Source organism: Acipenser ruthenus, chromosome 1 (genome assembly GCF_902713425.1).
Source record: "Acipenser ruthenus chromosome 1, fAciRut3.2 maternal haplotype, whole genome shotgun sequence".
In the NCBI taxonomy this organism is placed as follows: domain Eukaryota; kingdom Metazoa; phylum Chordata; class Actinopteri; order Acipenseriformes; family Acipenseridae; genus Acipenser; species Acipenser ruthenus.
In genome coordinates, this window is record NC_081189.1 from 90,124,096 (window position 1) to 90,147,440 (window position 23,345).

Here is a 23,345-nt window from a genome sequence, read left to right on the forward strand (position 1 = left end):
CTTACTATTAGTCCTGTTTTCTTTCCTTTTTCATAAGAAAATATATCATGCAAGCCAAGTAGAATACTTCATGCCTCTGCATGTTTGAAAAAACAACATGATTACATTATAAAGAGGTACTAACCAATTAATTTAATGTTATGATGAGGTCTAGTAATATTATTACTGCCCCACTCCCCCAATTCTTCACTTAATTCGGGCTATATACATGTAATTAATTTTTTAATGTAATGCTATAGATAGTCGGTAAGGGTTGTCTTTGACATATCTGCATCTTCCAAACTCAAGTATAAACTACAAGCAAATAACCAAAAGATCTTAAACAGAAGAAACGCGGCACCAGTGATATTGCTAGTGCTGAGAAGAGGTAAGAAATGGATTCTAAAACTGTGGTTAACACTCCTACAAACAATGAATTACACCATTTGGGAAAAGTGGTGATGTAATTGTAGTGAGCAAGTCACGATGATCTGACAGTGTCACATAACTTTCCAGGACAATTAAACAATTTTATTTGGCCAGAAGATTAGAATATACAGTATGGCAACAGTGCATGTATTATTATTATTATTATTATTATTATTATTATTATTATTATTATTATTATTAATAATAATAATAATAATAATAATAATAATAATAATAATAATAATACTTTATTTGGCAGCAGTGGCGTGCCGTCAGGACCTTCAAGGTATTCTCTGCTGACCAGTGCCAAGTAAACCGTCAGTCAAATGACATTACGTTGCCTCACTCACTTGCGTACAGTGTGCTTGCTTATACTATGAAACATACTACTCTAATTATTAACTGTTCATTTGTCTGATGCCTTTATCCAAGATGACTTGCAGGGTTTACTAAAGGTTTTTTAAGAGTCTAGGGGTTTCCTGAAGGGGATGTGATCAGCCAATAAGAGATCTGCATTTCCCCTGCATAAGTCTAAAACAACGACCAGACGCTAGAAAAAAAACAGTTGAGGGTATTCTCTGTTTCAGTTGAAAGTCTTGAGTGAGTTTAACCAATAGGTGAGTCGAAGAATGTCCTTTTTTTTAGACAGGCGATCAATCAGGAGTGAGCAGAAGCGGGCCCTAAATCTCCCACTTGAAGGCCCTGCTTTAGCAACCAATGGGAAAGTCAAAGCTCTGACAGCTGACCAATCATTAGTGAGCAACCCCAAAACATGAATATTCCTTGGTTAGCACTGCAGTTAGGAGGATAGCTGGATTTTGCACGATATTGCTTATAAATATACATTGATAAATACAAATACCTTTACAATATCTAATTATTTCAAATTTTATTTTACACTAAAAAAACGGAGACATCATAGTCGATTTGGTTATGAATCCTTTTTCAAGGTGAACTTTCTCTGAAAGGTATCTGTGGCTTACAAGTAGCTGCCACTTAAAAAAAGGAGGGGGGGGGGGGGGTGCGATGACTCTGCTACCCCAGTCCATTTTGTCACGGCACGCCACTGTTTGGCAGATGCCTTTAATCGCAATATTAAACATTCCATGCTGTTCAAGCAAGAGTGGCTCACTCTGAAGTGTGCTGATTTAATGGCCTACTGATATTTAATTTGGGACTGCTGGTATTTTCTGTGATTATAAACTAATAGTTATATGTGCAAAGTAAATAATACTTTGTTAAATGTGTTGGCAAAGCAAGGTATATAATAAATATCAAAGGAATATTTCTTTCCATGTATTGAATTAAAACAATGAAACATTGATTTCCTTATTAAAAGAATTGTGACGGCTGACTCCACTAGCTCATAAATAAAACCTAATTTTGGAAGATACTTTAATTCTTCAGCGTCTGCCTATGTTATGTAATTCTCCCTAACATGTCACATTAAATTACCCCATCACAAACTGTCATTTGAATTCAGGTTTTCTGTCAGCCGTTGGCAAGGCAGAAGCACGTTTGACTTTGTTATGTCTTTAAAAACATGTCAGTTACACCAGGCAGTCTTAACTATGCTGTGATCAGCTGATTTTTTTTTTTTTTTTGACAAACAACAGCTTTTGACATGTTTCTATTTGCAGTTTGAACAACTGCAATGGATGGATTTTACAAGGGCAATAGATTGTTTTTCTTTTTGGAAAACAGTGATAGGGTTTTACTTCCACCACCTTGCAAAGCATGAAACATGTCTGCATATTTCTTGATTTTTTATTTTGAAACATTGCGTATAAGGAGGAAAGATATTGAGCTTCAGTTGTCATTGTGTGGCATCCCGCTTCACATTTTGATGGGTACATTTCTGTTCTTTTGTATCATTCAACCTGCTTGCAATTATTAACGCAGGCAGGTTGAATGATACAAAAGAACAGAAATGATATATTAATTTCAAGTGCAATAATATCAAGTTTCTTGGCTTGGTTGGTCTTTTGTTACACCCATACTGAAATTGTCAACCGTTTTTGGCATTTTTGTTTGGAACGAAGTCAGTACAGTAAGGTTACATTGTAAGAGATTATGGAATAGATCTAAAGTACTTTTAGTACCTGCCCAATCTTCAGTCCCTGAACTGTATAATTCATTTGACCTGGTCACTTTCTATAATCACATGTCTGTGCGCACATGTTAATCAGTAAAACAATTTTAGGTAGATCTTATGAAACTTTATTGGTAAATTGGAGGCTGGATTTAGGATGATAACATTGAAATTAATTAACTTTCTCGAGTTAATGAACTTGTATTAATGTTTATTTCATGTATTTGCAAGAGAGACACTTTTTATTATTTCATTTAGAATGTGCGTATCCTAGGGCCCAGAGTAAGTAAATAGACCACGGGGGTCCCAGAAAACATTCAAAGTAGGACCAGACTCAATGTGTTATTCATTTAATCTTGATCTTGGTTACTGTGTATGTCATGTGTCATGGAGTGGTGTTCAGAGTATTTTACACTTTAAAATATGAAGATTTTCTAAAGAACAGAAAACAGGTTGTGTCACAGCTGCTGATATATGCAGAAGACTGATGGTGCTGAAACAGTAAGGGTTGAGACATAAAGCTCAAACAAGCTGAAAGTGATGTCAAGTATCTTAAATGTATTCCTAAAGAGATTGATCTAAATCCAGTAGGGATTCATCTAATGAACTGGCCAAGAACATGGCCATTCAGATTATTCTATTCATTATCTACCACTGGGTTCTGCACTGTGTAAATGGAAGGCTTTCAGCTATAATGGGCAGACAGGCTAAAGTTGTCAGACATTATGATGTCACAATAGTGTTATGCACACACCCATTTTAAAGTCCACGATCTCTGGCAATCTGCCGCAGACTTCGCCAACAGTCAGAATACTTAATCTACGAGACTTTGTGTAAAAGATGAGATATCATGCACACCTACTCTCTGAGGCATATTGTATACTCCTTCTGAGCTCTGCAATGCAGATGGCTGATATTTATACCATGGGTGTGGAAGTATTGTGGGTATTTCAGATGATTCCACTGTTTTCAGGGGTGCATTTTAATTTGGCAGGGAACTGTATAATACCTTTATGGGGTTCATGCTTGTTTCATGGGTTTTAATAAAGACACAGGAATGCATGACCATGGGATTGGTCATGGGTTTCATCACAAGGTTACATTTTTTATTATTGTGTTTTAGGGGTGTGTTTAAGCAAATGTAAAACAAAAGTGTATTTTTTACTACTGATACTTGAATATATAACAAACTTGTTAAGCTTGTTGAAGCCTGGTCTATTTAGTACACATAAAACAGACTCTGCTAAACAGCAATGGTGGAGAAATTGGACAATTGCAGTGGAAAGTGTAATGAAGTACCCAGGGAAAGTCAAAGATGACTTACCAGTCTCCTACAGTTTGTATTGTTATTCCAGATACATAATGGAAAATTCTATTAAATTCTATTAAGCACAAACTTGATGCAGCACGTAAACATCATAACAAATTGAATTCCTAGAATATGGATTTACAGTATTGCACCAACACAGATTTATCCTCAGTCTAATTCAGTCTTAGCAGTGTGCGACACCCAGTCGGGAAAAAAACTCAGTTGTGACGTCAAACCAAAACTGAGCACAACTGATCGCAGAATCTGTCCAAACTCAGGTGAGATGATTCGGGACGGCTTGAGTCGGGCTGTGTGCGGCGGGCTTAAAACTCTTTAAATCACATCGATTGCTCGTCGTCTAAAACCGATGTAACCTTATGGAGGGTTTTAGTCATCTGGGTGCTCAAACAGCATCCCTGGTCGTCAGAAACATCAACTTACAACAGTAAAATCACGGCTCTAACAAGCTGTAGTCACCTTTGAAAATCTACCCCAATGAGTCAAAGGTTAAGTAGGGGAGACCTGGGTTGGTTTTCACACTTTTTACTCTTTATTATATTTTTCAACCTGGTGACATTCTGCAAGGTTCTGTTCCTCGTTATATTGAAGAATAACTCTTCACGTACAAATTGATGTTTTTTATTCCAGTGTAACTTTATTCCAAATATGATATTTAGACGGTTGAAAATGCGCCGGTCACCTGTGACAACCTGCCCCATACTGGGTTTGGTTGTCACACGATATGGGGTTGGTTGTCACAAAGTATTTTCTTGGTTTTACAGTAGACAATAATGCAACATTTTTTTTTTTAAATAACATAACGTTTCTACTGTGTACAATGACAGAAAAAGTTGTATTTTTACTTTTTATGTGAACATAAAAAATATAGACCTATATATATTTAAAATGTTGACCCACGCTACAAAATAATACCACAGACTCCACAGGACCGGAGGACAAACAGTAAATAACTTAAATAAGCATTATATGGTGACATATCCCACATGTTGGTGTAAAAAAAGTAGAAAGAAAAAATATAAGACTTCTTCCTATAGGATTTACATGTGACAACCAACCCCAAAAACTATGTGACAACCTGCCACAACCTGACCTTACATGACAATTTAATTCTCTCAGTACTACTGGGAGAACCTACTGGTTTTGTTTTTAAACCAAAAGATATCCAGTATCTGGTTCTATTAACATGGCCATCAGTTCAAACAAACTCCAATACTACTAAGAGTTATAACATAAACAACAAGATACAATTTTTTTACTTTGGGTATGAAAAAAAATGAAATATGTGCTAACCTTTATGTTAGATGGAATTGACCATTACAAGATGGTTGAGTTCCAGACAGTAGAACACACATTTCAGTGTTAGTACCACCTGCCTGCACCATCTAGTGTCATAGTTATGAGCACAGTGACAACCAACCCCGGTCTCCCCTAGGTATGTTCTGCATTTTCATTACTTATGAATATCTTGCTGGCAGTAAAGTGAGGGATGCAAATAGCATTGATTTATATCGGTGAACACTGAAGGAACACAGGGTGGCATTTTATGGGGTGCTACATAATGAAGAGGAGAGTGGTACATCGTTTATAATGCAGATCAACTTTAAATTGAAACTCATTCAGACTTCAACTTTAAATAGATAGGAAACTAAATATATAAATTTAGGCATTCTTATTAATACCACTGTATGATTTTCTTTTACATTTCAGAAGATAATCTTAAACCAGCTGGTGCCAGATCATCACAAAATGGGTTGACATGTTCACTTTTCAGTATTAAATTCTCGGGTTCTTTATAAATATATTTTTATTGGAACAGCTTGGGTGTCACAAACTTTAAACTAGAAGTCTATTTCTTATTTATTACTATTGTATTCATGCATCTTCAAATATTTAAATGCCTTTATTCATGAGGTGGTATTTCTTGTTCACTGCTTAATTCTGTTAAGATGTACTTTCCTTTTATTTATGTGCGTTTTCACAGTCAAATAAATGTGCTCCAAGTTGTTTTATGACGCTTACAATGTATTTTCTGTTTTGTATTGTATCCAGCTGCTGATGGTGCTGATGCTGAAGAACGGCTGGTGAATAGCCTGTTGGGTCCAGATCGATACAACAAGCTCATCAGGCCTGCAGTAAATAGAAGCCAGTTAGTAACTATAGCGATTCAAGTATCGCTTTCACAGCTCATAAGTGTGGTAAGTAGTGAGCGAGAAAGAAGAAATGATGAGCCACATGTGGATAACTTAATTAATTGTAACACTTAATGGCTTGTATGAATATATTCAATTATAGGGAACCTAAAAAGCTAAACAAAAAATATATATAAAGTACCAACTATGCATGGATGACTAAGTACTAATACCATTACATTGTCAGGCCATCGTTTTGATTTACTTCCATCTGGATTGGCTTTCCATGTTTTACCATCACTGCAGTTAGAAGTTTGTTTTTGATTCTGTTTTCTTATTCTTGTGTACATAATGTGTAAAACAAAGTTGTTATATATAGATTCCTTTTTCAACACATCTTGTTTTTATGTTTCTATGTTTTAAATTAAGAAATTGGAATATTTTAAGTATAACCTTGCTTGTTTTCAGTGATTCTTGTTTGATAGTATTAAAGTAATCCACTTGGGTTAATCTCTCTTGAGGGGCAACATAAAACATTGTAGCAAATGGAAAATGAAAATAAATGTTTAGACTAATCCCACAAGGAGAAATGATTTTCCTGTATGTCTGAATTACCCAGTCTGCAAATCCTGTAAAACCTTACAAATGTATTCTTGCTGTTTTTGATAGAATGAAAGGGAACAGATCATGACAACAAATGTCTGGCTCACCCAGGTTGGTATAATATCTGCATTCTTCTTCCTTATTATACAATTTATTTTATTTAAAGTGATGATATGTTGTGGCAGAATGAGGGTACTGGCCTATGTATATGTGTGTTTTGTAGTGGTGGTGAGTAATTAAAGGGTTAATTCACCAGCACTTTAAAAACATGTGAGAATGTGGTGGAGGGTTTAATTGATTAAGTGGGTGTAAATTGCTGCACAGGTGTGTGTATATAAGGGAGCACTGAGAGCACAGGTTGAGTGGGTGTTAGGATTCTGGAGAGGGTAGATCTCTGATCCTGTGTGTGCGAGAGCTGTTTTTGTTTAAACTGTTTATTTTGTTTGGTTTATTTAATAAATACATGCCGTAGCGCTTTTCCCTGCACATCCTGACTCTGCGTCTCCTTACCCCGGTAAGCCTGTCACATTTGGTGTGAGAAGTGAGATAGCGCCTCTGGAGACTTGGAGCAGGACTGCAGGATTTTTTTTTGTTTTGTTTAAAAAAAAAAATTTAAAAAAAGGAAGAGAAGATGAGGTGGAAGAAGGACCGGGAAGCGAGGGACAGGGAGGAGGAGGAGTACATCAGGGCCAGGTACCCGAGGAGCTGTAGGTCACCACTGTTGTGCCCCCTCTGTAACCAGCAACATCAGTTTGCCGCCTGTCCCTTCCAGTACTATGAGGAGCCCGAACGTCCACAGCCTGAGTGGGAGGAGCCCAAATGCCCACAGCCCGAGTGGGAGGAGCCCGAACGTCCACAGCCCGAGTGGGTGGAGCCCGAACGTCCACAGCCCGAGTGGGTGGAGCCCGAACGTCCACAGCCCGAGTGGGTGGAGCCCGAACGTCCACGGCCCGAGAGGGAGGAGTCGGTGCGTCCACGGCCCGAGAGGGAGGAGTCGGTGCGTCCACGGCCCAAGAGGGAGGAGGGAAGATTACCTGCTGTCTCTTCCTCCATCGCCGCCACCAGCAGAGGGAGCATGCCTGCTGGTTCACCTGCTGCTGCCGTCCCGAGAGCTAGAGGGGGAGGAGCCATCGCTGCCGTCCCAAGAGCCAGAAGGGGAGGAGCCATTACTGCCGCCTCCAGGGCCAGAAGGGGAGGAGTTACAGACTCAACCCCCTGAATTTTTCTGGGGGGGGAGAAGGGCAGGATGCTGGTGTCCCCCAGCAGCCTCTATTTATGCTGCTGAAGGGAGCACGGCGCACACCAGCCCAGCCGCCACGACAGAGGGAGCCAGCACCACCACAGCCTCCCTCTGAGTGGCCAGCATCAGCCCCATCACCACTGCCGAAGGAGTCGGTTGCCTTTCTGCCACCTCCACTGCCAGGAGCAGAGCAGCAGGAGCTGCCTCTGTCTCGGACACCACCGCCGCTAGGAGCAGAGCAGCAGGAGCTGCCTCTGTCTCCACCACCGCTAGGGGCAGAGCAGCAGGAGCTGCCTCTGTTTCCACCACCGCCAGGAGCAGAGCAGCAGGAGCTGCCTCTGTCTCCACCACTGCCAGGAGCAGAGCAGCAGGAGCTGCCTCTGTCTCCACCACCGCTAGGAGCAGAGCAGCAGGAGCTGTCTCTGTCTCCACCACCGCTAGGAACAGAGCAGCAGGAGCTGTTCCCGCCTCCGCCACCAGAGGGAGACGAGCTGCTGTTCCCGCCTCCGCCACCAGAGGGAGACGAGCTGCTGTTCCCGCCTCCGCCACCAGAGGGAGATGAGCTGCTGTTCCCGCCTCCGCCACCAGAGGGAGACGAGCTGCTGTTCCCGCTTCCGCCATCAGAGGAGCTGGAGCGGACTCTACCTCCTGTTGCCAACAGGGAAGAGGAACTCTGGCCGCTGCCACCCTGGCCGGAGGTTCCTGCACTGTTGGCCACGCCCGAGGTTGCCATGCTGTCTGCTGCTACACCGGAGGGTCCAGTGCCAGTGTTTCCGGAGGGTCCAGTGCCAGTGTTTCCGGAGGGTCCAGTGCCAGTGTTTCCGGAGGGTCCAGTGCCAGTGGTTCAGGAGGATCCAGCGTCAGCGCCAGTAATTCCAGTGCCAGCGGAGGGACCCAATCCAGTGCCTATGCCGCTAGGGGCGGCCAACCTGCCTGGGCCAGCTGACGGGTATCCAGGAGGGACCCGCGAAGGGACAATGAAGACATTGGGTTTATGGGGTAGGCCGGGGGTTAAACGGGCACCCCCTTACATAAGCCCAGGGGTCACCACGGGGGTTAAACGGGCGCCCCTTTACAGAAGCCCAGGGGTAGTCACGGGGGTTAAATGGGCACCCCCTTACAAAAGCCCCATGGAGGTGAAGGAGTGCTGGGGAGTGTTGGGGCCAGCGGACTCCAGACGGCAGGGTGCACAAGGGGGGAGGACTGGCCCTGCCCGTCTGGTGTTTGACAGGGGTCGGCTGGTCCCCAACATTTCCTCCCACCCTCCCTCCCAAATCTGGTGGAATGGGGGGGGGGGGGGGGGGGCGTTGAGGGCCTGTATGTGCTACGCACATAAGGGGGGAGGAATGTGGCAGAATGAGGGTACTGGCCTATGTATATGTGTGTTTTGTAGTGGTGGTGGGTAATTAAAGGGTTAATTCACCAGCACTTTAAAAGCATGTGAGAATGTGGTGGAGGGTTTAATTGATTAAGTGGGTGTAAATTGCTGCACAGGTGTGTGTATATAAGGGAGCACTGAGAGCACAGGTTGAGTGGGTGTTAGGATTCTGGAGAGGGTAGATCTCTGATCCTGTGTGTGCGCGCGAGATCTGTTTTTGTTTAAACTGTTTATTTTGTTTGTTTTATTTAATAAATACGTGCCGTAGCGCTTTTCCCTGCACATCCACATGTCTATTATACTGATGTTTTAATTCTGTCTGCAAGGGCAACACAATGTCACAGCTAATTAGACCATATGTTGTCCCTAGTGCTATAATTTAATGTTGAAGAAATACTTACAAAGCTGTACAAAACATTTTAGCTGCTCAGTTGTTTTTGTATTATTATCTATCAAAGTGTAACACTTAGTTTGTTTTATTGTATTTGTTTAAAATCATGTTGTAGCACTACAAAATTAAATTGAACAGTTTAAAATGGTTTAGGAGTCCCTAAGTGGCTCACCTTGTAAAGGCACAACCATGTGGTTTGTAGGGTGAGTTATACAGTCAGGAGAGTGCATATCCTGGCTTTGTGAAGTTGCCAATCTTCGCTAGGGATTCCACATGAAGCTCCACATTGCCTCTGACACTCTTACAGGTCAGGGAGGCAAAATCAGCAAGGACTTTCTCTTCATCACGCTAGCCATGCGCTCAGTGCAGACATCTGCAAGGCTGGCCTTTGTCCTCCAATAGCCAGTACCTCATCGACATTTGCTGTTGGGCTTCTGGGTGTAAAGAGGCAATTGACTTGGTCGTGGGATTGGAGGACCCCCACTGACCTTCAGTTCTCCTGAGCTGTTGTGGGGGGGTTGCTACTTATTTGTTTTAAATATGATTTATGGTTGGTTTCAAATACACCGATTAGCCATTAAAATAATCTTCCTTGCTTAATGTATTATTATTTTACCTCTAATTAGATCTATGCCATGAGTTCAGTATTACATTTTAATATATAAATAAGGGAAATATTGAGACGTACAGACGTGCTCAAATTTGTTGGTACCCTTACAGCTCATTGAAATAATGCTTCATTCCTCCTGAAAAGTGATGAAATTAAAAGCTATTTTATCATGTATACTTGCATGTCTTTGGTATGTCATAGAATAAAGCAAAGAAGCTATGAAAAGAGATGAATTATTGCTGATTCTACAAAGATATTCTAAAATGGCCTGGACACATTTGTTGGTACCCCTTAGAAAATATAATAAATGATTGGATTATAGTGATATTTCAAACTAATTAGTTTCTTTAATTAGTATCACACATGTCTCCAATCTTGTAATCAGTCATTCAGCCTATTTAAATGGAGAAAAGTAGTCACTGTGCTGTTTGGTATCATTGTGTGCACCACACTGAACATGGACCAGAGAAAGCAAAGGAGAGAGTTGTCTGAGGAGATCAGAAAGAAAATAATAGACAAGCATGGTAAAGGTAAAGGCTACAAGACCATCTCCAAGCAGCTTGATGTTCCTGTGACAGTAACAGTTGCAAATGTTATTAAGAAATTTAAGGTCCATGGAACTGTAGCCAACCTCCCTGGGCGTGGCCGCAAGAGGAAAATCAACCCCAGATTGAACAGAAAGATAGTGCGAATGGTAGAAAAAGAACCAAGGATAACTGCCAAAGAGATACAAGCTGAACTCCAAGGTGAAGGTACGTCAGTTTCTGATCGCACCATCCGTCGCTTTTTGAGCGAAAGTGGGCTCCATGGAAGAAGACCCAGGAGGACTCCACTTTTGAAAGAAAAACATAAAAAAGCCAGACTGGAATTTGCTAAAATGCATATTGACGAGCCACAATCCTTCTGGGAGAATGTCCTTTGGACAGATGAGTCAAAACTGGAGCTTTTCGGCAAGTCACATCAGCTCTATGTTCACAGATGAAAAAATGAAGCTTTCAAAGAAAAGAACACCATACCTACAGTGAAACATGGAGGAGGCTCGGTTATGTTTTGGGGCTGCTTGGCTGCGCCTGGCACAGGGTGCCTTGAATCTGTGCAGGGCACAATGAAATCTCAAGACTATCAAGGCATTCTGGAGCGAAATGTACTGCCCAGTGTCAGAAAGCTCTGTCTCAGTTGCAGGTCATGGGTCCTCCAACAGGATAATGACCCAAAACACACAGCTAAAAGCACCCAAGAATGGATAAGAACAAAACATTGGACTGTTCTGAAGTGGCCTTCTATGAGTCCTGATCTGAATCCTATCGAACATCTATGGAAAGAGCTGAAACTTGCAGTCTAGAGAAGGCACCCATCAAACCTGAGACAGCTGGAGCAGTTTGCTCAGGAAGAGTGGGCCAAACTACCTGTTAACAGGTGCAGAAGTCTCATTGAGAGCTACAGAAAATGTTTGATTGCAGTGATTGCCTCTAAAGGTTGTGCAACAAAATATTAGGTTAGCTGTCCCATCATTTTTGTCCATGCCATTTTCATTTGTTTTATTATTTACAATATTATGTTGAATAAAAAATCAAATGCAAAGTCTGATTTCTATTAAATATGGAATAAACAATGGTGAATGCCAATTACTTTTGTCAGTTTCAAGTTATTTCAGAGAAAATTGTGCATTCTTCGATTTTTGTGGAGGGGTACCAACAAATTTGAGCACGTCTGTATATGTTTTGATTCTAAAATAATTTAATAACTGTTGTGGTAACAAGGCTGCAGCACCCTGGTTACCTAAAACGTTCTCTTCTCTCACTTGACTTCAGATCACTTGTAGGCCAGGCAGGAGAATTCCTGTGCATTCCGTTTTTAATGCAGTGTCACTGCAAATAAGACATTATTGCACTTGAGTAGGTACACTACGATAAGGTAAACCAGGATAATCCTTGGACCCAAGTTGTTTAAATCAGGGTCGCCCAATGGATGTCTCTTGAGCCATATGACTCATTGAGCTCCACTATATTGCTCTTACTGTAGGTAGGAGAAAGTAAAGTCAAAAATCAGTGTATGTTGTGTTTTAAAAATACAACATTTGTAATGAGGAGAAAACTACTGAAGCAGTGACTTAGTGTAGTTGCTGCTTTTTAGTCAGCTTTTAAGGAAAGTAAAGTTTTTCGTTGGTGATACTTATTTTTTGTATGGGTCTATAAGAACTGGTAATAGGTTGCAAAGCTCTGGTCTAAAATAATGCAGTAATACCTTGTTTAGATCCACTTTGTATGTTATTTTCTGTTTCAGTCATCCCATTGTGACGACTTTTCTAAACTCCCCTGTGACCTCAAGAGAGCTATTAAACAGGTCTTCTCTTTAAGTACAGCGGGCACACCAGAGTGTAACCAGTCATTGTTCTTAACACTCTGCCCCACGATTTTAGGCTACATATTTATTTATTTATTTTGTATTTTAATTACTTTCCCACCTCCCGGCCTCTTCTTGGTTATCTGGTTACTGATATTGATTTGAGTTTAAACCAAATAACTCTGAACTTAATTTAGGTCCTGTTCACGTGACTTAGGGGTGGTAGCCATGGTAACATTAGGGGTGGTTGTTCCATAATATTACCTTTATTCAGTTCAAGGATTATAATCCTTGATTCTGTGCATGAAGACGCTGAAAAACTGACTACGAAAGTGGGTTCGCATACCTGTCAACGTTTAGTTTTCAAAATAAGGGAGATTTTGTAAACTGAAATCTAGTGGCCTGAATTGAAGTGAATACCTACAAACACAAAGGCATACAACTATTCCACTGTATTAGTTGGTGGTAGAATGAGAGGATGAACTCGATCACGCTGTGTTCACCCACCCTAATGATAGACTGGTGATACGCTGCTCCTGTAAGGGCTTTTTATGAGTACAAAACTGAAGCATAATAATAGCAGTCATTTATTTTGTTTTAAATGGATGTTTGTTTAATCGTTCTTACTATGTGTTTTATCACGTTAAATGATAACACATAGCTCTCTCTCTCTCTCTCTCTCTCTCTCTCTCTCTCTCTCTATATATATATATATATATATATATATATATATATACACTCCAATACATTTTTCTTTCTCTAAATGTCCTTTTACCTGGCTTTGAGCTTGATTGTAGAAAGTGTTGGCACTGAAAAGCTTGCATTATAACTATTGGGGAACTAAAATCCACTCAAAATGATTGCAAAAGCAATTCAAATGACATTTTAAGCTACTTAATCTTTAATATAACATTTTTATAAGGAATTGGAATATGACTTAAATGATGCATTGCACTAAAATGGATTCAAATAATACAGTTGAAAAAAATCATTATCACTACTGCAGTTCATGAAATGTGCAACTAAAATATTGTACAGTAAATAGAGAGCATACATCTCATTGTACAGCTAAGTCAATATTAGTATCAGCAAATCTTAAGGTTTAATTTAGCCAGGTTTTTCAATGATTAAAACCTCTCCAGTGAAATTCTATATAAATACAGTATTTAAGTGGGAAGTCATTGTTCATTTTTACCACTATCTTTTTAATTTCACAGGAGTGGAATGATTATCGCTTGATGTGGGATCCCCAGGAGTATGAAGGCATTAAGAAACTCAGAATCCCTTCACAACACATCTGGCTACCTGATATCATCCTATATAATAAGTAAGATTGTTCTGTCACTGACCGTTATGCCAACCAATGAAACTACTTTGTTTAGAGTCATGTATCTCACTATACTTACATAGTAAGTCTTTGCCATTGACTGTTTTAGAAGGCAAGTCACCATGCTCCTTACTTTAAAACCTGGGGGGTGATGTAAGTATAGGTGCAGCGCAAATAGTTGTGGTTGCAAAATTCAAATTGCATTGAGGCCAGGCAGTTATTTTGCACTGCGCCTTATGTAAGCTTAAGAGCAATGCAAATTACTCAACACACACAAATAGTGATCTGCAATTATGATAATGAAAGTCTCAATAAGCGCTTCGGTCTATTTAGCGGCCGCACTTGCAGAATTAGGAGTACAGAGCGCAGAAGTCGCTGTATGATATTTGTGGAGCACGAAAATACAAAGCAAAAAAAATTTGTCAGAAGAAGGGCAGCAAAGTCCTCTTGGCGCATGGAAAAAAAAAGAAAAGTTTTCTGAGAAGAGAGCCCTTACGGTTGAGGTCACTCAGCATGAAACAGAGTTATTATGGAAACGTCTCAGCCAACATTAGTTATCAGTATCCTTAGGAAATTGGATTGTATTGGCCTGCCCTTTTCAGCACTCTGAAAAACGGTGGATTGGGCTATCCCTCTAGACCTTCCAACTGTGGTCTGAAAGGATCCAGAGGCTAAGTAGTGCAGAGAACACAGCACTTTCACATGTGCAGGGATAGCGGTCCCTCAATTCAGCTATTAGGTCTAGGATGACCTGCGGATTGAGATGATAACGCTTGAGCACCACATCCTCCGGCATCCCAAACAAAGTGACCCTGGGATTGAATATGCAGGGTCTTCTTCGTCTTGCCCTTCTCCTCCGAACGTGTTCCTGCCTCTCCTCAACAACAGCTAAGTGTCGCTGCATCAGGAAGTGTACCACAGCAGCCATCCTGAAGCCAGTGACAGGTCTGTGCAGATGTGTGCTTTTATATAGCTCTTCTTTACTCGCTTCTACAATGGTTTGCACCTTGTAAGAAGAGGTGTAAAGTTTTTGGAGGGTCAGCAATTGCAAGGCAAAATCCTTACATCACATTATAATGTTTGTGCCTGCTTAGTATCCAGATCCTGCGCAATTCCATGAATGCATTTCAATATAATTTTAATGGATTAATGATGGCAAAGTGCAAATCTGATAGTGGGTGCAAAACACCAGGTGAACACCATTCTTTACATACACCGCATTTTTAGCAACCGGTAAAATCAGACTTTATGGCTGCTAAACACAAATCACTTTGTGCGTATCCTTACATCACCCCCCTGGTGTCTGGAATGGTAATTGTAGTTTATTTTTATACTCATAAAATCCAAAACCAAAACAAGATTGATATTCCTGTCCAGACCTTTCTCCAAGTGATATATTTTAATATAATGATACTACCCAGTGTGAATGCCTGTGTCCTTGCTGTATGATTTGGACATCGAGATCCACTGATGTGACAAGTGTATGAGGTACCCACATGTGTCATTTATAGACCCCCCCCCCTGGCAAGTTTCAAATAACTATGACAGTAAACGGACCACCTGAGGAATCAAGTAAAATGTATTTACTTATCTAAATAAATGTATCCTGTAATGCTTTAAGCTTACACCTATCACCCTGTGTCACGTAGTATGCAGCTACTTTTAAGTGTATATTATTATTATTATAATTTATTTCTTAGCATACGCCCTTATCCAGGGCGACTTACAATTGTTACAAGATATCACATTATTTTTACATACAATTACAAGAGTCCAGAGCCCTAACCACTACTCCACACTGCTGCCCATATCCACATATCACGAGGTGAAGCTCACCACGAGGTGGTGAGCCAATGTCCCCTCTGATTCTCCATAATGGGAGACGGGGACCACTGGCAATAGATGCCTTGGCACACCAGTGGCCGAGGCAACTGTTATATGCCTTCCTTCCGCTCGCCCTGCTCCCGCTGTGTCTGGAGAAAATCAGGCAGGACCGTGCCAAGGTGCTCCTAGTAACCCGTCATTGGCCTAGGAGATTCTGGTTTTCAACCCTGATGCAGCTCCTGAGCGGCCAGCAGTGGAGTGCCCAGGCACCACGACTTGCTCAGTCAGGCATGGGCGACCTTATGGCCTCCCAACCCATCAAGCCTGTAGCTCTGGGTCTGGCCCCTGAACGGCTGCATTTGACCCGTCTGGGGCTTTTTAAGAGTCATTGACACCCTGCAGAATGCCAGATCACCGTCCACGAATTCCCACGCATTTGGCCTTCTATGAAGGACATTGTTCCTCACTGGAGGTTAAACGTGGTGCTTAATGCACTCATGAAGCCTACATTCAGCTGAGCTGAAATTTTTATCGCTCAAAGTGGCTTCCTTGCTTGTTACCACCTCTGCAAAGCAGGTGAGTGAGATGCAGGCATTCACTATTGCAAAAGCCTGCTTAATTGTTACAGAGGCCAGGACAAAGGTCACGCTCCGTACCAATCTTGTCTTTTTGCCGAAGATGATCTTGGTATTCCATGTCAACCAGTCTGTGGAATTGGAGGCTTTCCATCCACCTACTTTCCAGTCTGACAGACAGCGACAGCTTCTACCTAGTTCAGGCCTTGGCGTATTATGTTGACAGGATGAAAAGTTGGAGGCAGTCTGAACAATTTTCTGTCTGCTATGGGGCTAAATCACATGGTCAAGCCCTGTCTAAGCAGAGGCTGTCCAAATGGATAGCAGACATGGTCAGGACTGCCTATGAGCTGGCCAACTTGCCTCCTCCATAAAAGCTCACTGCCCATTCCACCAGGGGCATGGCAACTTTATGGGCTTTATTCCAGGGTGCATCTGTCAAGGATATTTGCAGTGCAGCGGTGTGAGCTAGTCCCCATACCTTTACTAGGTTGACCCTTACAACACAGGCATAGAGGTGAGTTTCTCCCTCAATTTTATTAGCACTAGCTACTTGTTACTGGGGTTCCGTATGTTAACGCACAAGGCAGCCTGTCAGCTTAGCAGCAGGCATGAAGGAAAAATGACGCTGAGGTCTGTGACCACAGTGTTTTTATGACTTCGGGGTTCGGGCCATGACTGCGTCACAGGCTCGTCGAGCAGCTTTGATATATCTTATTCAGGTTTCGGGGGTTTAGGAGGTAAATACCCACATGGTAATGGTTACATTTCTATTTCAGGGAACCAGGGTTATGATAATATTCTATTATATGTCCTGCAGTCCTGCAGTATGTTTAATAAATTCCATCTCAGGGCAGACAATGTTGTTAAAATAAAGTTAAGCACAAATATATTTGTAATTTAAAATGTTTTGTGTTCCTTTAAAGTGCTGATGGAAACTATGAAGTCTCCTTTTATTGCAACGCAGTCGTATCTAACAACGGTGATGTTTTTTGGCTTCCCCCGGCCATCTATAAGAGTGCATGCAAGATTGAAGTCAAACATTTTCCTTTTGATCAACAAAACTGCACAATGAAGTTCTGTTCCTGGACCTATGATCATACTGAAATTGACCTGGTTTTAACAAGTGATTTTGCAAGCAGAGATGACTTCACCCCTAGTGGAGAATGGGACATTGTTTCTCTACCAGGGAGAAAAAATGAAAACCCTGAAGACCCAACGTATGTGGACATTACTTATGATTTCATTATTAAGAGAAAGCCACTGTTCTATACCATCAACTTGATTATTCCTTGTGTGCTTATAACTTCGCTGGCAATTTTGGTATTTTATCTTCCATCAGACTGTGGTGAAAAAATGACACTATGCATTTCAGTCCTTCTTGCTTTAACTGTATTTTTGCTGCTAATCTCAAAGATTGTTCCACCAACATCACTGGATGTCCCACTGATAGGTAAATACCTGATGTTTACCATGGTCCTGGTGACTTTTTCCATTGTCACTAGTGTCTGTGTGCTGAACATTCATCATCGGTCACCGAGCACTCATACAATGCCGCAGTGGGTAAAGAGAGTGTTTATAGAAAAGCTACCATCTTTATTATTCATGAAGAGGCCAGACAATACAAATATACGAGAGAGAATGCGTAGAAAGCAACGGAAATCTTACTCTGATCTTAAAGTAGACAAAAGTGATGGTGAGTCGTTCTATGTCAATGAAGAGTCTGCCAAGAAGTATGGCTGGAAAATAAGTGACATACCTGATAACACAGAGTTCAGGAAGAGAATGACCATTAAGTGCAACCCTGGTGTCGAGGAGGCTGTTGAGGGGGTGCGGTTTATTGCTGAACACATGAAAACCGAGGATGATGATCAAAGTGTGAGTTTTGTTGTCTTTTTGCTTATTTCTTATTTAATCAAAAACTCAGGAAGAGGTTAGGATCCCCTTAACTTTTTATGATGTATGCAATCTGCAATTTTCAGGTCATTGTTAATCATTTGACTATGAGTTCAGGAGATACTTTTCAGTTTTAGTTGCTTGCCATAGACATATGTAATGTAATATAGATGAGCAAACGTGTTTTTATATTAGTAAGAACCTGCACCATCTAGTGCACAGCAGTGCATCACCAGCAAAACTAAAGGAAATGTTATTTCCCTCTAGATTACTAGATGGCACTGGCACTTATTTCTGCAAAGACACTTTAAGTGGTCTAGCCTAGAACTGAAGAGTAAGAGAAAGCACCTTAACACTGACTTATCAAAGAATAAAGAAAACCACTCACACTGTACGATATGGTATCATTACAAAAATCATAAAAAAGTAAGGGGATAGTGGGGGAAAAACTAAAAGAATGAACATTAAATGCCCTTTATGGGATCTTTATTGACAGTGGTGTTTCACTACAATGACAATCCAGTTGTTTTATTGGGGAAGCAAGATATACAAGATGCATACCTCCAAGTGAATATTCATGTCATCAAAATGGGTGTATGACTGCAGAACACTGACTCTAAACAGGGAGTCAAATCTGCTGACTGGTTAAGTCTGGCTCTGTGGATTAGTTAGTATCCAGCCCTAACCCAGGTTAATATTAAAAAACAATCTTTAATATTGTTTTTTATATATTTTTTATTTTGTTGTGTTGCCATTTGACCCAAATAAAAAGTACCAAAGAACAAAGTGCCACCTCATCACAATGCCTCTAAACATGTGGAAGAGGAGAAAACCTGCCTACTCCAACAGTTGTAAAAGTACCCGAACATGACTAGACAGCTATCCTTACAGATGCTTTTAAAATATTGAAAAATGACAACTGTGATAATTACCTGTTTGGGGCATCCTATGCAGTGTTATAATTAAATAATTTCAGTCATCATAGTTTTTGTTATTTTGTTCTGTTAAAGCCACAATAAAAATAAAGGGTCATCATTAAAATCTACTGTACACTTTTGGGAGAAAAGCTAAATAGTGCAAACACATTTAACATAAGTAAAATGGTTAGCTATGTTAAAAATGAAACTGCTTAAAATATAAATCAAATGACCCAGGACAGACAACGAAATACAAATCCAGTTTCTGAGGTCTATTTAATGAATATAAATGGAGGTGTATCTTAATATTGCCACCTGTTTAATGTAAACCATACCTCTACCTGTTTTGGCAGTATGTGAATTTATTATAACCGTGGTGAAATTCAGAAGGTATGGCAATGAGGGTGGTGTTGTCAGGAAAAGGTGGGACCCCAAGGCCAAAATCTACCTACTAATACCCTCTGTCACCCACCAAACATTGCCCTACCTAGTGAATGTGTAATACGAAGGAGTAGATGATAATAATTGTTTTCTTTTTCTTTCTTTTTTTTTTTTTAGATAATTGAGGACTGGAAATATGTTGCCATGGTTATTGATCGTCTTTTCTTATGGATATTTGTTTTTGTCTGCGTGGTTGGAACAGTTGGACTTTTTCTTCAGCCTTTGTTTCAGAACTACACCCCAAGTATGGCTGATGGCGAGTAATTGCTCCATGTATTGACATAATGCAACCAGATACCAATTGTAAAGTTTACAAAAAGGTCACATGCTCAGAAGCAACTCAGGACTTCTTCTGATGGCACTATATTATTATCTTTTTTTTTTTTTTTTCAAATAACAAAATACATTTTTTTTTTTAATTTAATCACAATTTTCTGATTATATAAATAATAAACTGTATGGTTTGCCTAGCATGTCAAGGTATAGTTTTTTTTTTTTGAATAATTTTTTTAGCAAAGTGAGAAATCAGTTAGCTATTAATTCTTGAAAAGTTGCTTGCTAAGGCTAAAGAAACACTGCAAAGATGGTGATAAGACAACTAAAGAGACTTTACATCCATGTGGTTTGCATAGACCATATTTGTACTGGGGTAAAATGTGTTATTTGCCTGAAGTTCAGTAGCAACTTATTATTGCAAATAGGTATAAGGGAAGCTTGGACATACTGATCCACAAGCAAATATAATTCCTCAAACATCTGACTCAAAAGTAATGTTTTTTTTTTATTTCATTCTGCTGTGTCAGAGATAAGTACATTGCCATTTTGTTCCAGGAGATTGGATTTGTAAGGATTTTTTTAAAAGGGTAATGTAGTCACAAGACAAATATGGCAATACATGAAGATAGAGTCTGTTAACTCTGAAAAGCAACATTTAATATTTGTGGCTTCCTATATTGTATCATGTGAAGTGTGTCCAGATTGCATTAAAGTTAGCACAGGAAAAGTAATGCCACCAGGGTCATAGTGATACTTCTAATTTAGTTTTTTTTTTTTTTTTAATTGCTAAAAAAACCCAAAAAAACTGAAGCACATGAAAACATTTTATAAGATAGTTTAATGATGAATGTAGGTATAAGACATCAACATGTATTATGTCCATGCATGGCTGATCAGGTCTACAGTACCTGTTTTACTGGTATATGACAGATTATTTAGAAATCTGTGATAGGGTTAGTTAAAGATCTTGCAGCAATCTGTGAGGGGAACAGAACATACAGAACTCCACAGAACGCATGGTGGGGGTGTTTCTTCACAAGCAGAGCTTTGACTATATTATTTCTATTTTGTTGTTAAAAATATATGATTGTCTAATAACATTTGTACATTTAATGTCCAATACACCAGACTACAAGGTGCATTTCCATTAAGAAAACAAAAATCTACGCTTTTTCAGTGTAGCCTTAAATGAAATTGTTGCAACATAACTATATAAAATGTTTAATGAGCAAGACAGCAATCTTTAAAATGTGAGTAAAATATATATAAAAAAGATGTGCTCTTAGGACAAAGATATTAGTTTGTCTTTTGTTTAAATAAAATATGTTACTTCTGTTTCACTGTGTAGTTAACCTGATTGCTTTAAAAACTTGGTTTGCCTCAATGCAATGCAGTAAATAGCTTTTCATCCAGTGTCTTCTTATTTATTTAAAAAAGTTCACTAAATGTCATATTGTAATGCAGTACAATATATGGGAAGTGTGATAGATTTGCAAGTCAAAAAACTTTTTAGCACAACTTATATTCCAGCTTTGCTCAAGTGGGTGTATAGTGTCACCAGAACTCAATAAAATGACTGCCTTATTTGCAGTAGGGTGTACTTTATTCCTTATTATAAAAGAGATTGTTAGAATGCTGCATGCTGATTGGCCCTTTAGTGTTCCAAGCCGTTACAATATCCAGCACAATGTCACGATTAGGAACTACTTAGGAACAAAGGCAAATCACTGCTCCACCAAATCAAAGAAAACACCTGTCAAAATACCTGCTGTCATGGAAGATACTGAAGATCACTTTTGAACTGTTTGCGCCCATGACAATTGATGAATGGTTACAAAATGAAGCTGCATCAATTCAAAAAAGCAACTCTCTCGAAACTGAAGAAAAGAATACGTTGACAAGTCATGCTGAGGTACAAAAATGTAACCTTGAAGTGCTAAAAACAAACAAATTGGGCTGTTAAATGCTTCAATGACTGGCTTTCTGAAACAAATATACAATTTGACTTTAAATTAATTACAAAAGAACAGTTAAATAATATCCTTAGAGATTTCTACAGCACAGTCGGGAATTGTAAAGGTGAGCAATACAGAAATAACAGCTGTGCTGGGCTCCGTGCCACCATCCCCCCCACACCCGCCGCTATGTTTATGCTGGAGTTTAATGAGTGACACAGAATTCACAACTTCAAATAATGTGTTTGTGGGTACAGTTAAAAAACGGAGACAAGAAGCCTGGGATAAAACACAACATCACCACACAATAACGGAAAGAGACATTCACATTATTTGATATTCTGATGCCCTGGTCTTGTCAGTAAAGTTTGGTTCGACATCCAGTTACATTTCGGATGCAGAGGAAAGAATGGAAACAGACAACTATAAGCTGACTCGTTTGTTATAGAAAAAGATGAAAACAAAGCTAAGTATGCCACTATGACCTTTAATGAAAATACAAAAAATCCTTACCCGGAAGTCCGGAAGCTGCTTGTGCCCAGTAGCTTCACTGGAGAAGTACTTATTAAAATTCTAGAAAATCTGCCTGCCTTTTATCTTCATCCCAACAAATACCTTAAACTTGGTATTCTGTGACAGAGAGAAAATGAACCTTGGTTATAAATCTCCCTCCCGACCTGTGAGGGCGCTGTGGAAAAGGAACAGAGTGCCCCAGACTGGAAGGACTGACAATTCATTCCAGGGAAAGTTGGAAATCGGCCATCTGGAAAGGGGGCGGAGCCACAGTACACTAAGTCATCGTCCCAGATGGGAAGCAATGTGGCGATCGTGGATTGGAGAAAGTGATTGCACACGTTAACCAAGGGGGCGTGAATGACGGTACTTAAGGGGACGTGGCCAAGTGTTCTGCTCCTTTGTTGTGGTTATGGACATACCCAAAGGACCGTGAATTATACCGTGAGTGTTTTTTTGTTTTTGTCGTGTCTAATTATTGCTCGTTTGTTATTGTTAGACGGCTCAACACGTACCGAGAGCTGTCGCTAAAGGCAAACACAAACCTGGACAACACTGCACTATTGTTCACCTAATAAATTGTATTTCACCACTTGCATGTTAGCTTTAGACTTGTGACTGTGTTGTGTTTTGTGTGTGTTTATACTGTGTTTATTATTTAGGGACTGAACCCCCTGGGTTATACTGTGTAGTACACGTTGTTGTGTACTACCATTCATTATTATTTACAGTTGTTAAGTGACTTTGGATTATAAATAAACACCACTGCACCTGGATTATCGTTGTCTGTCTTTCATTGATCACTGCATCACTCCTGCACCTGCGCTCTGCAAACCACTTTTCCATACATACGCTAGAGCCAATGGGAGTGAATTGCCTAGCAACAATGTTACAGTTACTGGGCACCCTTGCTGGAAAATAGAAAGCGCAGGGAAACACTCCACAGCATTGCCAAATAAACAAACAAGATTAGATGATAGTAAAAACTCTTCCTGCACTTTAATGCCTCCTTCTGCAGCAATTGACAGTTTAATAATTGTGGAATTAGCTGCAACATTCAAATTAATGTCTATAAAGACAAATTAACTGAAACACAA

At 40.0% G+C, this 23,345-nt stretch overlaps 1 protein-coding gene across 1 annotated transcript in view; it reads left to right on the forward strand.

Moving 5' to 3' along the window:
• The window catches only part of LOC117421357 (neuronal acetylcholine receptor subunit beta-2-like), a 37,316-nt gene extending 14,292 nt beyond the window's left edge, over window positions 1-23,024 (forward strand). The window contains exons 2-6 of the mRNA XM_059031972.1: window positions 5,880-6,025; window positions 6,629-6,673; window positions 13,742-13,851; window positions 17,177-18,128; window positions 19,622-23,024. Coding sequence (XP_058887955.1) covers window positions 5,880-6,025; window positions 6,629-6,673; window positions 13,742-13,851; window positions 17,177-18,128; window positions 19,622-19,768 — 1,400 coding nt within the window. The 3' untranslated portion in view covers window positions 19,769-23,024. The remainder of the gene's footprint in view (window positions 1-5,879; window positions 6,026-6,628; window positions 6,674-13,741; window positions 13,852-17,176; window positions 18,129-19,621) is intronic.
• Window positions 23,025-23,345: the final 321 nt, after the last annotated feature.